We start from the raw sequence: 13,395 nt of genomic DNA, 5'->3' as shown, positions 1-13,395 counted from the left end.
TTTCCAATATAAAAAGTCCTTAGTACACCCATTAAAAAATCAGTAAATAATTTATTTTTTTGAGAATATACCTGAAGGCATATCGTAAATACGATTTAAATCAGTTGACCATAAATCAAATAAATTCAAACAAAAATTTCACCCATGAGAGACTGCGATGCTTCCATTTGAAATTCTCGTAAACAATGTAAATGTTATATTTGCGTTTGTTCTTTTAATTCTTATGTCAGTCAAAGAGGTGAGACCCGCACCGAAATAGTTCTTGTTTTGTGAGGCTACTACATAATTATGAATTAAAAACATCACCACATAGACGTTTACGGAAGATAATAATGTGACAAGGGATAACATGAAAGGATAAATGATCTAATATCTAATAGGGTTACTGTCCATTGGGCGGCTAGTGCCGACTAAATTTTACTTGGTTTCAGGTGCACCGATAAGATCCGATAAGGTGATCTTTCCATAATTACGTCATCTGACATTAGTAATGAATGAAAAACAAATAAGAATTTTCAATCTAAAGAAGAAGAAATACTCGTATTGATCCAAAACACTCGTTTTAAAATCAGAATGAACAGAATCATATCACACAATAACAAAAATGCATCTGTGTCTAAAAATAAACTGCCGTTATTTTGGCATTCATGAAAAATAATTTGATATAAATATAAATAAATATAAAAAATAAATAATACCTGATAATAAAAAGATTGTCATATGTACACATCGTAGAGATAGTATTGCTTATTTTTTAATGATAAGGCAAACATTAAGATTAAAAAAAAAATTGTGAAAATGAATCAATCTTGAATTATTGTCAAGAGCTGCAACAATATGTGGTTGTACTTGTGTTATATTTTAACAAGGACATTTATTCTGGCTGAAGTAATTACATTAATTAAAAACGACAACGTTACTTGTGTTCTCACAGGTGATTCAGTGTACTCTGGGCTTTACATTTCACCACTTGAAGATCAAAAAGGTAAACACATTTTCACTTATACAACACTATTTTATTTTTCTGTTTATAGGATTTAATCGATCACAAAATCAACTAAATAGTTGGGTGAACGACGATTGGCTTATATCAAATAACATTTCTCAGTATCGCCCCATCACTGATATACGTTGGGAAAGTAAGTGCAGGAAGAAGTTGTCTTGTTAAAATTAATCTTGCATTACTTGCACTTCAGGTTTGGAAATTTCAAAGTCTTCATTCATTTTGTTACAAAATAACTCAGCTGTAACTTTCTCGGTGTGTCATAAAAATGATTTGGTCTTCAAGTTATTCGATGTCGATAAGAAGGATGAAAGGTCTTTTAAAGTAAAAGTAAGGAGGTACAATGGAAAATATTTTTCTTTAAATTAAATACAAATTTATATTTTTAGTCACGCATACACCAGCCCTTTTGCAACTGGTCCCATTATGCGTTATATACTCGTATTATGCAATCAGTCACCGTTTCGGGATCATTGGGTGAATTATTAAAAAAAATGCCGATAGAGAAGCTTAAAAAAGAAAATGAGAAGACTAAAAAAGATTACCAATTATGGAACCTATATGACAATAAACTAATAAAGACCGTACATTTTACTCCAAAATGGTTGAGGATAGGTGAAAGGGAAGCAGTTAAAATAGTGAAACGTAAGAATTTGTAATATATCTATTAACACAAAATAATTAATCAATTGTTCCACTAGACAAATATAGATATTCTAATCGCACTAGTGAAAATTACAGCTACCTTGACATTCCAAGATTATCAAAACATTTATGCATTTCCATGTTTATCTCTGTGGATATGGATTGTTACTTAAACGTAACATTAACGTCAGGCAACGAAACGGTTAACCAAACAGTTACAGGATTCAACGAAGAAAATTCATTGAAGGAATGGAAGAAAATAAAAATAAAAAATAATTTTGCAGAAAACGCAAAACTCATGTTTTTCCGCGGACATTCGAGCGATAGAAAAGAAGGTTATTGGGCGGTTGATAATATTGCTTTTTGCAGACCTTCAGTAGGTAATATTCATGTGGTTTATTTATTTTTTATTATTATAATAAACAAAACAAAATAGAATAAGTTCCATCTATATGTTTATTATAGAATTTGATATCAACATTAATATTTATTTCAGATACTAAAAACATAATTTTACCTACAAACATATCGTATAGCTCTAGATGTAAAGTTCTTGACACAAAACTAGCGGATACAAAAATTTGCAAAAAGAGAGGTTATATTGGAAACAATTGTAATATAAGTTGCAGTCAAGTTCTTGGGAAATCGTATCCTAACTGCGAAACTTATAAGATATGTACAGAAAACTTTAACTGCTCGTGCGCCTGGGGATATGAAGGAGAATTCTGCAACAAAAGTTTGTTGATATGTAAAAAAGGTGGAAAACAATTATGTGTAATAATGATTCGTAGCTTGTGATTCTGGGGGCTGGGGGATGAACTGTAGTTTAAACTGTGGTGCCAATTGCAAAACCTGTTCCAAAATAAAAGGGTGTACAGAATGCAAAAAAAAGTTTTTTCAGGATTACCCAGGTTATCGATGTAATGGTATAAACATAAAATTACTGAAGACTTAATTATGGTTAATAATAACCGTCAAAATTTTAGAAACTCTAACAGTTTTAGTACGACCACCTGTTTTAACATCTATAACGGAACATTCGCTGACGGTTTTTGTAGATATGACATATGACCAGAGCGCAAAGAAACCTGAATATTACTAGATTCAATATAAAAACGTGTGAAATGATAGTAACATTAACATTTACAGTTTAATAATAATTGTGATGTTTCAGAGTGACGAAAAAAAATTTCAAAATTATTCACAGCCAAAAGATTTCAACAGTGGCGGCAATGTGACAGAAACAATCAGTAATTTGTCGACAACAAAGTTAGAATACGAAATAACAATTATATTGGTAGTCCAAAATCAGTCATTTACCGATGAACTGAAGACATTATTAACAAGTCGCAGTAAGTTGTAGAATTTCTATTTTCATTCTGAATAAATTACATGAATAAATTAATCTTAGGAACCTTGGAAGCAACATTAATAAATCATACAATAAATTTAATGTGGAATTCATCCGTTAGGGAAAATGCTACATATCTTATTGAGTACGAGGTGGGTAGAAAAATATTTCCTTAATACAAGAAAGATGCAATTAGGTAAAAGCAAAACCATGTTTCTCGTTTCTTTCAATACGCTTAATAAAATGTATTAAATGAATTCTGTGTAATGATTATTATAATTTCAGTATGTCAAAGCCTTTTGTGAACAACGCACTAATGGAAGCGCTTCTACAAACGAAACAAATCTAAAGATCAACGTTCTACACAATTTTACAACATGCAACATACAACTATTTAGTAATAACACAACAAATCGAAAACTATTAATCGATCAAGTCAGTGTTAGATCTGCAAATTCGTCATCAGACATCAATGCAACATTAGAATTACCTAAAAAAATCACTCTGGAAGAAAACAGCGTTAACATAGAATTAGAATCCTGTGAAGGATTCAACGGTCGACTAAATTACAAATTAATGTATCAGTGCGTCAGTCAGTGGTGTAACAAAGAAATTCAATTTACAGAAATTGTTCTGACTAAACATAATGATTCATTCAATAAACAAATTCAGGGTTTAAAACCATTCTCCGATTACAGGGTTAATGTAATCGCAATCAGAGGAAATAATAATGTAAGCAGGACTTATGGGACAATAAGGACTCCACCTGAGAGTAAATTTACAATCTTTCAACGTAAATTCCTTTAATTTACCAATTTCTTACAGAACCTCAAGCGGTACGAAATTTAACCGTATTTTGCAAAAACGAAAGTGCTTTGTGGATTAAGTGGCAAGCTCCATATCCACCAACAGGAAGTGTGTCCCTTTACAACATCGCTTTTAAGGATGGTAAAAAAACAACAGATTTTCATTCAAATTCACCTTGCGAATTGTGGGATGATTTCATATGTGCTACATTCACGGAGTTAAAAAAAGAGACCAACTACACCATTATCGTAAATGATAGGAAAGTATTATAACTAAAATAAAAAGCTTCATTTATAGGTACAAGCAAAAAACGAAGGTGTTCAAGAAGGGGGAAATGATGTAAATGTAACAACTCAAACAATCCAGGAAGGTTGGTGATCAACAAAGGAAATAGTTGAAGGGCGGCAGTGGAAAACAAAATTTCTGAAAACGTGCGGCGTAACTTAATAAAATTTGACATTTATGTAAAGTTTGTTTAAAAAATGGTTCTCACTCGAGAACACAATTTATTAATGAACGAACCCTATTTTGGAAATGGAAACGAATAAAATAGTAACTGGTTTTGCCATATACAACTTTGGTGTAGTTTCGGCAAAACCTCTCTTCATCACGGATGTTCGCATGATGTTAAGCTACGCCGACGATTTCAGAATTGTGTTTTCCACAGGTTCCACTTACCTCCTTTTTTTAAATCATGTTACAATTCCAGTGTGTCCAGCTCCGCCAAATTTAAAAATTAACTTATCCACTAAACCTAAAGAAATTATTTTATCATGGGATCACCCACTTATTATGAACGGCCCTTTAGAAAAATTTGGGATTGAAATAAACGAGAAAATCATGGAACCTTACAATATTACAGAAAGAAAGTATCAACGAACGTATAATTATACGGTAAGTTGGTTGGGTTTTATTGCGCAGATCTTAATATTCGCTATTAGATTCCAGTTGAAGAAGAAAATGTCTACAGAATTAGCGTATGGGGAATAAACGAATTCGACGGTAAAAAAGCGAAAATAAACGCAAATACTTTTTCATGGTTTGTTAAGTACTCATCAAAACCTATTGTGAAATGGTGTTCATCGTTTAAATGTTTTCTTTTAATTCCGAAACCTGACAAATCCAACGGAAATTTCTCTGCGTTATTAGTGAAAAATGATGAAAAATATACTGAAGAAAAGATAAAAAATACATACGGATCATTACTAAATAATTCAGATCAAAATGAGAGCAAATGGATTGTTAAAATGTCATCTTCTCAAAACGATGGTTTAGAAGTAGAACTTGGTGACATGTTTAACAAAAGAATTTTTGAAAAGCATAGCACGCATCTCATGTACTTAATTCAAGATGATGTTGATGGTTTAACGGTTTATGCTCTTGAGAATAAATCAAATGAAAGGATTCACATGAGTCATGCTGAAATTCCATTCATTCCTATAATCATTGGAATCATTATTGTCACCATTACGATTTTTATATGGGGATTTCTTTGTTATGCGTTCGTTTTTCAACCAAATTTTTAAAAGAATATTACATTTGATGTTTTAGATGTAAATATAACAAGTTTCCTTTCAAAACCGGGGAACAACACGTAAATAGTGCTACAATATTTGAATTCACACCAAACAGAAATATTCGAAGGGAGCCAACTTTATTGAACAATAATACAGAAATGTATGAACCCATAAAAATTAATGATCTGGAACTATATTTGTCCAGTTGCCTAGAAGATGAGTCCGAAGACAACCAACTAACACAGCAATTTGAGGTTTTATTTTATCAACTACATTCAATGAATTTGCAGGATATTATTTGTTGTAGGTAATTTCCAAACAGAGTTTAAAGAAATGTGATCATGGACGATTACCTGAAAATGTTCAAAAGAATCGCTACACAAATGTAATAGCTTGTAAGTTAAACATCAACTAAGTTGTACATTTACACTTAGAACTTAACACATAATTTCCAGATGACGAAACAAGAGTTGTTTTAAAAAATAACGAAGATGGTGACTACATTAACGCCAATTACGTCAACGTGAGAAACCGCTTTAGTAGGTAAACTGACTTGTCAAAACTAATCTACTTTTTGAAGGGTTACAATATTCCCAGAGCTTTCATCGCAACCCAAACACCTCTGCCGAATACCGTAAACGATTTCTGGTCGATGATTTGGCAAGAAAATATTAAGACCGTTGTCATGTTGAGTAATCTGAACGAGAATAGAACCATCGTGTGTGAAAAATATTGGCCGGAATTTGGATTAAAGTGCCGATTTGGAAATATTTTCATTTTAAACGTGTCATCAAAAATGATTCCCAGTTATGTTAAAAGGGAATTTCAAGTGAAGTATGAAAATAAGACTCATCGCGTGCAACAGTTTCAGTATATCAAGTGGCCCGATCATGGTGTACCTACAAACCTTCAAGAGTTTACTCCATTCATGAAGGTGATATCTGGAATTTCGAAACATACTTCCCCCATTCTCGTACACTGCAAGTAGGTGTTTTGACATTACCAATATTGTTTCATTCTAACATCACAATAATATAGTACAGGATGTGGACGAACGGGCACAGTAATTCTGTGTGACATTGTTTTAAAAATGGGCCAATATAAAAAACAAGTAAATTTCGCGGAAGTATTGAAGCAATTGAGAAGCCAAAGGCCTTGGCTGGTCAGTACTGTGGACCACTACGTCTTTGCTCACCGTGTAGTTGTGGAGTATTTTAGACAAAAAAAGAAGCCTTAGCATTCTTCATTTAGAATTATGAGTATGATTGATCCGTGTATAATTTAATGGTAATATTAGTTCAATACTGTCTATGTAGACCTTAAATTTTGGTGAGACACATTTTAATTATGTTCTCAAAATACTATGTAGGATTCTGTATTTCTAAAATTTGCTAGACCTAGATTTTAAGGGAATACATCTAAAACTAACGTATTGCGGTATTATGATGAATCAAAGACAATTTTTTTGTCGTCGTCTAGCAAATGCCAACGCCTTGTGAAGGCATTTATCACGTATAAGTATAGCTTTGAAAACAAATAAGCAGTGCAATTAAATGCTTAATTAGTTCTTGTTTAAAGGAAATATGAATTTATTTTTAGATTAAAACTGTTATGCCCTCTTCTAAATAAGGAATTTTCAAAACTTAAGATGAAGAAGTGCTAGCTAGTTATCAATGAATAAGACTAAAAGTTTTAGTTTACATTAATTTATAAGAGTATTTATTATTTGATAAACTTTCAATAAAACAAGAACGTCATAGTTTTATTTTTTCCAATATAAAAAGTCCTTACTACACCCATTAAAAAATCAGTAAATAATTTATTTTTTTGAGAATATACCTGAAGGCATATCGTAAATACGATTTAAATCAGTTGACCATAAATCAAATAAATTCAAACAAAAATTTCACCCATGAGAGACTGCGATGCTTCCATTTGAAATTCTCGTAAACAATGTAAATGTTATATTTGCGTTTGTTCTTTTAATTCTTATGTCAGTCAAAGAGGTGAGACCCGCACCGAAATAGTTCTTGTTTTGTGAGGCTACTACATAATTATGAATTAAAAACATCACCACATAGACGTATACGGAAGATAATAATGTGACAAGGGATAACATGAAAGGATAAATGACTCTAATAGGGTTACTGTCCATTGGGCGGCTAGTGCCGACTAAATTTTACTTGGTTGCAGGTGCACCGATAAGATCCGATAAGGTGATCTTTCCATAATTACGTCATCTGACGTTAGTAATGAACGAAAAAGAAATAAGAATTTTCAAACTAAAGAAGAAGAAACATTGATCCAAAAGACTCGTTTTAAAATCAGAATGAACAGAATCACATAAAATAAATGCATCTGTGTCTAAAAATAAACTGCCGTTATTTTGGCATTCATGAAAAATAATTTGATATAAATATAAATAAATATAAAAAATAAATAATACCTGATAATAAAAAGATTGTCATATGTACATATCGTAGAGATAGTATTGCTTATTTCTTAATGATAAGGCAAACGTTAAGATTAAAAAAAAAAACGTGAAAATGAATCAATCTTGAATTATTGTCAAGAGCTGCAACAATATGTGGTTGTACTTGTGTTATATTTTAACAAGAACATTTATTCTAGCTGAAGTAATTACATTAATTAAAAACGACAATGTTACTTGTGTTCTCACTGGTGATTCAGTGTACTCTGGGCTTTACATTTCACCACTTGAAGATCAAAAGGGTAAAAACATTTTCACGTGCACAACATTATTTTATGTTTCTGTTTATAGGATTTAATCGATCACAAAATCAACTAAAAAATTGGGTGAATGACGATTGGCTTATATCAAATAATACTTCTCAGTATCACCCTATCACTGATATACGTTGGGAAAGTAAGTGCAGGAAGAAGTTGTCTTGTTAAAATTAATCTTGCATTACTTGCACTTCAGGTTTGGAAATTTCAAAGTCTTCATTCATTTTGTTACAAAATAACTCAGCTGTAACTTTCTCGGTGTGTCATAAAAATGATTTGGTCTTCAAGTTATTCGATGTCGATAAGAAGGATGAAAGGTCTTTTAAAGTAAAAGTAAGGAGGTACAATGGAAAATATTTTTCTTTAAATTAAATACAAATTTATATTTTTAGTCACGCATACACCAGCCCTTTTGCAACTGGTCCCATTATGCGTTATATATTATGCTTAAAACCCAAATGCAATCACTCACCGTTTCGGGATCATTGGATGGATTATTAAAAAAAGGGCAGATTGAGAAGCTTAAAAAAGAAAATGAGGAGACTAAAAAAGATTACCAATTATGGAACCTATATGACGATAAACTAATAAAGACCGTACATTTTACTCCAAAATGGTTGAGGATAGGTGAAAGGGTAGCAGTTAAAATAGTGAAACGTAAGAATTTGTAATATATCTATTAACACAAAATAATTAATCAATTGTTCCACTAGACAAATATAGATATTCTAATCGCACTAGTGAAAATTACAGCTACCTTGACATTCCAAGATTATCAAAACATTTATGCATTTCCATGTTTATCTCTGTGGATATGGATTGTTACTTAAACGTAACATTAACGTCAGGCAACGAAACGGTTAACCAAACAGTTACAGGATTCAACGAAGAAAATTCATTGAAGGAATGGAAGAAAATAAAAATAAAAAATAATTTTGCAGAAAACGCAAAACTCATGTTTTTCCGCGGACATTCGAGCGATAGAAAAGAAGGTTATTGGGCGGTTGATAATATTGCTTTTTGCAGACCTTCAGTAGGTAATATTCTTTCAGATTATTTATTTTTTATTATTATAATAAACAAAACGAAATAGAATAAGTTCCATCTACATGTTTATTATAGAATTTGATATCAACATTAATATTTATTTCAGATACTAAAAACATAATTTTACCTACAAACATATCGTATAGCTCTAGATGTAAAGTTCTTGACACAAATCTAGCGGATACAAAAATTTGCAAAAAGAGAGGTTATATTGGAAACCATTGTAATATAAGTTGCAGTCAAGTTCTTGGAAAATCGTATCCTAACTGCGAAACTTATAAGATATGTACAGAAAACTCTAACTGCTCGTGCGCTTGGGGATATGAAGGAGAATTCTGCAACAAAAGTTTGTTGATGTAAAAAAGGTGTAAAACAATTATGTGTAATAATGATTCGTAGCTTGTGATTCTGGGGGCTGGGGGATGAACTGTAGTTTAAACTGTGGTGCCAATTGCAAAACCTGTTCCAAAATAAAAGGGTGTACAGAATGCAAAAAAAAGTTTTTTCAGGATTACTCAGATTATCTATGTAATGGTATAAACATAAAATTACTGAAGACTTAATTATGGTTAATAATAACCGTCAAAATTTTAGAAACTCTACCAGTTTTAATGCGACCACCTGTTTTAAAATCTATAACGGAACATTCGCTGACGGTTTTTGTAAATATGACATATGACCAGAGTGCAAAGATACCTGAATATTACCAGATTCAATATAAAAACGTGTGAAATGATAGCAACAATAACATTTACAGTTTAATAATAATTGTGATGTTTCAGAGTGACGAAAAAAAGTTTCGAAACCATTCTCAGCCAAAACATTTCAACAATGGCGGCAATGTGAATGAAACAATCAGTAATTTGTCGACAACAAAGTTAGAATACGAAATAAGAATTATATTGATAGTCCAAAATCAGTCATTTGCCGATGCACTGAAGACATTATTAACAAGTCGCAGTAAGTTGCAGAATTTCTATCTTCATTCAGAATAAATTACATGAATAAATTAATCTTAGGAACTTTAGAAGCAACATTCATAAATAATTCAATAAATTTAATGTGGAATTCATCCGTTAGGGAAAATGCTGTGACATATCTTATTGAGTACGAGGTGGGTAGAAAAATATTTCCTCAATACAAGAAAGATGCAATTAAGTAAAAGCAAAACCATTTTTGTCGTTTCTTTCAATACGCTTAATAAAATTTATTAAATAAATTCTGTGTAATTATTACTATAATTTCAGTGTTTCAAAGACTTTTGTGAACAACGCACTCATGAAAGCGCTTCTACAAACGAAACAAATCTAAAGATCGACGTTTTACCCAATTTTAGAACATGCAACATACAACTATTTAGTAATAACACAACAAATCGAAAACTATTAATCGATCAAGTCAGTGTTAGATCTGCAAATTCGTCATCAGACATCAATGCAACATTAGAATTACCTAAAAAAATCACTCTGCAAGAAAACAGCGTTAACATAGAATCCTGTGAAGGATTCAACGGTCAACTAAATTACACATTCATGTATCAGTGCGTCAGTCAGTGGTGTAACAAGGAAATTCAATTTGCAGAAATTGTTCTGACTGAACATAATGATTCATTCAATAAACAAATTCAGGGTTTAAAACCATTCTCCGATTACAGGGTTAATGTAACTGCAATCAGAGGAAATAATAGTGTAACCAGGACTTATGGGACAATAAGGACTCCACCTGGGAGTAAATTTACAATCTTTCAGAGAAAATTCCTTTAATTAACCAATTTCTTACAGAACCTCAAGCGGTACGAAATTTAATCGTATTTTGCAAAAACGAAAGTGCTTTGTGGATTAAGTGGCAAGCTCCATATCCACCAACAGGAAATGTGTCGCTTTACAACATCACTCTTAAGGATGGTGAAACAACACAAAATTATTCTTCAAATTCATCTTGCGAATTATGGGATGATTTCTCATGTGCTACATTCACGGAGTTAAAAAAAGACACCAACTACACCATTATCGTAAATGATACGAAAGTATTATAACTAAAATAAAAAGCTTCATTTATAGGTACAAGCGAAAAACGAAGGTGTTCAAGTAGAGGGAAATGAGGTAGATGTAACAACTAACACAATCCAGGAAAGTTAGTGATTAACAAAGAAAATATTTGAAGGGCGGCAGTGGAAAACAAAATTTCTGAAAACGTGCGGCGTAACTTAATAAAATTTGACATTTATGTAAAGTTTGTTTAAAAAATGGTTCTCACTCGAGAACACAATTTATTAATGAACGAACCCTATTTTGGAAATGGAAATGAATAAAATAGTTACTGGTTTTGCCATATACAACTTTGGTGTAGTTTCGGCAAAACCTCTCTTCATCACGGATGTTCGCATGATGTAAGCTACGCCGACGATTTCAGAATTGTGTTTTCCACAGGCTCCACTTACCTCCTTTTTTTAAATCATGTTATAATTCCAGTGTGTCCAGCTCCGCCAAATTTAAGAATTAACTTATCCACTAAACCTAAAGAAATTATTTTATCATGGGATCACCCACTTATTATGAACGGCCCTTTAGAAAAATTTGGGATTGAAATAAACGAGAAAATCATGGAACCTTACAATATTACAGAAAGAAAGTATCAACGAACGTATAATTATACGGTAGGTTGCTTGGGTTTTATGACGCAGATCTTGATATTCGCTATTAGATTCCAGTTGAAGAAGAAAATGTCTACAGAATTAGCGTATGGGGAATAAACGAATTCGTCGGTAAAAAAGCGAAAATAAACGCAAATACTTTTTCATGGTTTGTTAAGTACTCATCAAAACCTATTGTGAAATGGTGTTCATCGTTTAAATGTTTTCTTTTAATTCCGAAACCTGACAAATCCAACGGAAATTTCTCTGCGTTATTAGTGAAAAATGATGAAAAATATACTGAAGAAAAGATAAAAAATACATACGGATCATTACTAAATAATTCAGATCAAAATGAGAAGAAATGCGTTGTTAAAATGTCATCTTTTCAAAATGATAGTTTAGAATTAGAACTTAGTGACATATTTAAGAAAAGGATTTTTGAAAAGCATAGCACGCATCTCATGTACGTAATTCAAGATGATGTTGATGGTTTAACGGTTTATGCTCTGAAGAATAAAGCAAATGAAAGGATTCACATAAGTCATGCTGAAATTCCATTAATTCCTATAATCATTGGAATCACCATTGTCACCATTACGATTTTGATATGCGGATTTCTTTGTTATGCGTTCGTTTTCCAACCAAATTATTAAAAGAATGTTGTTACATTTGATGTTTTAGATGTAAATATAACAAGTTTCCTTTCAAAACCGGGGAACAACACGTAAATAGTGCTACAATATTTGAATTCACACCAAACAGAAATATTCGAAGGGAGCCAACTTTATTGAACAATAATACAGAAATTTATGAACCCATAAAAATTAATGATCTGGAACTATATTTGTCCAGTTGCCTAGAAGATGAGTCCGAAGACAACCAACTAACACAGCAATTTGAGGTTTTATTTTATTAACTACATTCAATGAATTTGTAGGATATTATTTGTTGTAGGTAATTTCGAAACAGAGTTTAAAGAAATGTGATCATGGACGATTACCTGAAAATGTTCAAAAGAATCGCTACACAAATGTAATAGCTTGTAAGTTAAACATCAACTAAGTTGTACATTTACACTTAGAACTTAACACATAATTTCCAGATGACGAAACAAGAGTTGTTTTAAAAAATAACGAAGATGGTGACTACATTAACGCCAATTACGTCAACGTGAGAAACCGCTTTAGTAAACTGACCTGTCAAAACTAATCTACTTTTTGTAGGGTTACAATATTCCGAGAGCTTTCATCGCAACCCAAACACCTCTGCCGCATACCGTAAACGATTTCTGGTCGATGATTTGGCAAGAAAATATTAAGACCGTTGTCATGTTGACTAATCTGAACGAGAATAGAACCATCGTGTGTGAAAAATATTGGCCGGAATTTGGATTAAAGTGCCGATTTGGAAATATTGTCATTTTAAACGTGTCATCAAAAATGTTTCCCAGTTATGTTAAAAGGGAATTTCAAGTGAAGTATGAAAATAAGACTCATCGCGTGCAACAGTTTCAGTATATCAAGTGGCCCGATCACGGTGTACCTACAAACCTTCAAGATTTTACTCCGTTCATGAAGGTGATATCTGGAATTTCGAAAAATACTTCCCTCATTCTCGTACACTGCAAGTAGGTGTCTTGACA

The 13,395-nt window shown here is 32.0% G+C and overlaps 3 protein-coding genes and 1 long non-coding RNA gene across 21 annotated transcripts in view; 3 read left to right on the top strand and 1 right to left on the bottom strand.

Annotated features, from left to right (window-relative positions):
• The window catches only part of LOC138124158 (receptor-type tyrosine-protein phosphatase S-like), a 76,313-nt gene that overhangs the window by 7,275 nt on the left and 55,643 nt on the right, over positions 1 to 13,395 (top strand). For 2 of the 17 annotated variants that reach the window (XR_011157038.1, XM_069039104.1), the window contains exons 1-16: positions 7,818 to 8,056; positions 8,106 to 8,210; positions 8,268 to 8,404; positions 8,464 to 8,728; positions 8,785 to 9,108; positions 9,225 to 9,464; positions 9,518 to 9,652; positions 9,713 to 9,843; positions 9,901 to 10,078; positions 10,138 to 10,232; positions 10,366 to 10,846; positions 10,900 to 11,129; positions 11,179 to 11,251; positions 11,590 to 11,774; positions 11,822 to 12,381; positions 12,435 to 12,654. Coding sequence is in view for 16 of the 17 variants with exons in the window: in XM_069039104.1 (XP_068895205.1) it covers positions 7,909 to 8,056; positions 8,106 to 8,210; positions 8,268 to 8,404; positions 8,464 to 8,728; positions 8,785 to 9,108; positions 9,225 to 9,464; positions 9,518 to 9,652; positions 9,713 to 9,843; positions 9,901 to 10,078; positions 10,138 to 10,232; positions 10,366 to 10,846; positions 10,900 to 11,129; positions 11,179 to 11,251; positions 11,590 to 11,774; positions 11,822 to 12,381; positions 12,435 to 12,654 (3,507 nt within the window). In the remaining variant the exon portion in view is untranslated. Of the gene's footprint in view, positions 1 to 7,816; positions 8,057 to 8,105; positions 8,211 to 8,267; positions 8,413 to 8,463; positions 8,729 to 8,784; positions 9,109 to 9,224; positions 9,465 to 9,517; positions 9,653 to 9,712; positions 9,844 to 9,900; positions 10,079 to 10,137; positions 10,233 to 10,365; positions 10,847 to 10,899; positions 11,130 to 11,178; positions 11,252 to 11,589; positions 11,775 to 11,821; positions 12,382 to 12,434; positions 12,655 to 12,707; positions 12,796 to 12,855; positions 12,924 to 12,976; positions 13,381 to 13,395 lie in introns of those variants that run through there. The other 15 variants (XM_069039106.1, XM_069039105.1, XM_069039099.1 and 12 more) reach the window with 15 other exon arrangements.
• On the top strand, positions 808 to 2,960 carry LOC138124165 (uncharacterized). Its single transcript, XM_069039116.1, has 9 exons — positions 808 to 985; positions 1,035 to 1,139; positions 1,197 to 1,333; positions 1,393 to 1,648; positions 1,705 to 2,028; positions 2,145 to 2,384; positions 2,440 to 2,574; positions 2,635 to 2,765; positions 2,823 to 2,960. The coding sequence occupies exons 1-8, from the start codon at positions 838 to 840 to the stop codon at positions 2,748 to 2,750; spliced, it is 1,461 nt and encodes a 486-aa protein (XP_068895217.1). The 5' UTR covers positions 808 to 837; the 3' UTR covers positions 2,751 to 2,765; positions 2,823 to 2,960.
• LOC138124163 (receptor-type tyrosine-protein phosphatase S-like) lies at positions 2,880 to 6,987 on the top strand. Of its 2 annotated transcripts, none has more exons than XM_069039113.1 (12): positions 2,880 to 3,000; positions 3,060 to 3,151; positions 3,285 to 3,771; positions 3,825 to 4,054; positions 4,104 to 4,176; positions 4,516 to 4,700; positions 4,748 to 5,307; positions 5,358 to 5,577; positions 5,631 to 5,718; positions 5,779 to 5,866; positions 5,921 to 6,307; positions 6,362 to 6,987. In XM_069039113.1, the coding sequence occupies exons 2-12, from the start codon at positions 3,101 to 3,103 to the stop codon at positions 6,558 to 6,560; spliced, it is 2,568 nt and encodes an 855-aa protein (XP_068895214.1). In that variant the 5' UTR covers positions 2,880 to 3,000; positions 3,060 to 3,100; the 3' UTR covers positions 6,561 to 6,987. The 2 variants fall into 2 exon arrangements, with proteins under 2 accessions (XP_068895214.1, XP_068895215.1); XM_069039114.1 differs by having other exon boundaries at positions 2,881 to 3,000; positions 5,779 to 5,846; positions 5,904 to 6,307.
• On the bottom strand, positions 9,167 to 11,695 carry LOC138124166 (uncharacterized). The gene is made up of 2 exons (XR_011157039.1): positions 11,559 to 11,695; positions 9,167 to 9,453 (listed from the first exon to the last, which is right to left on the bottom strand). It is a non-coding gene; the product is annotated as an uncharacterized lncRNA (long non-coding RNA).

This window comes from Tenebrio molitor, chromosome 2 (genome assembly GCF_963966145.1).
Source record: "Tenebrio molitor chromosome 2, icTenMoli1.1, whole genome shotgun sequence".
NCBI lineage: Eukaryota > Metazoa > Arthropoda > Insecta > Coleoptera > Tenebrionidae > Tenebrio > Tenebrio molitor.
The sequence above is the reverse complement of the archived record's forward strand: the minus strand, read 5'-3'. Positions and strand labels throughout refer to the sequence as shown.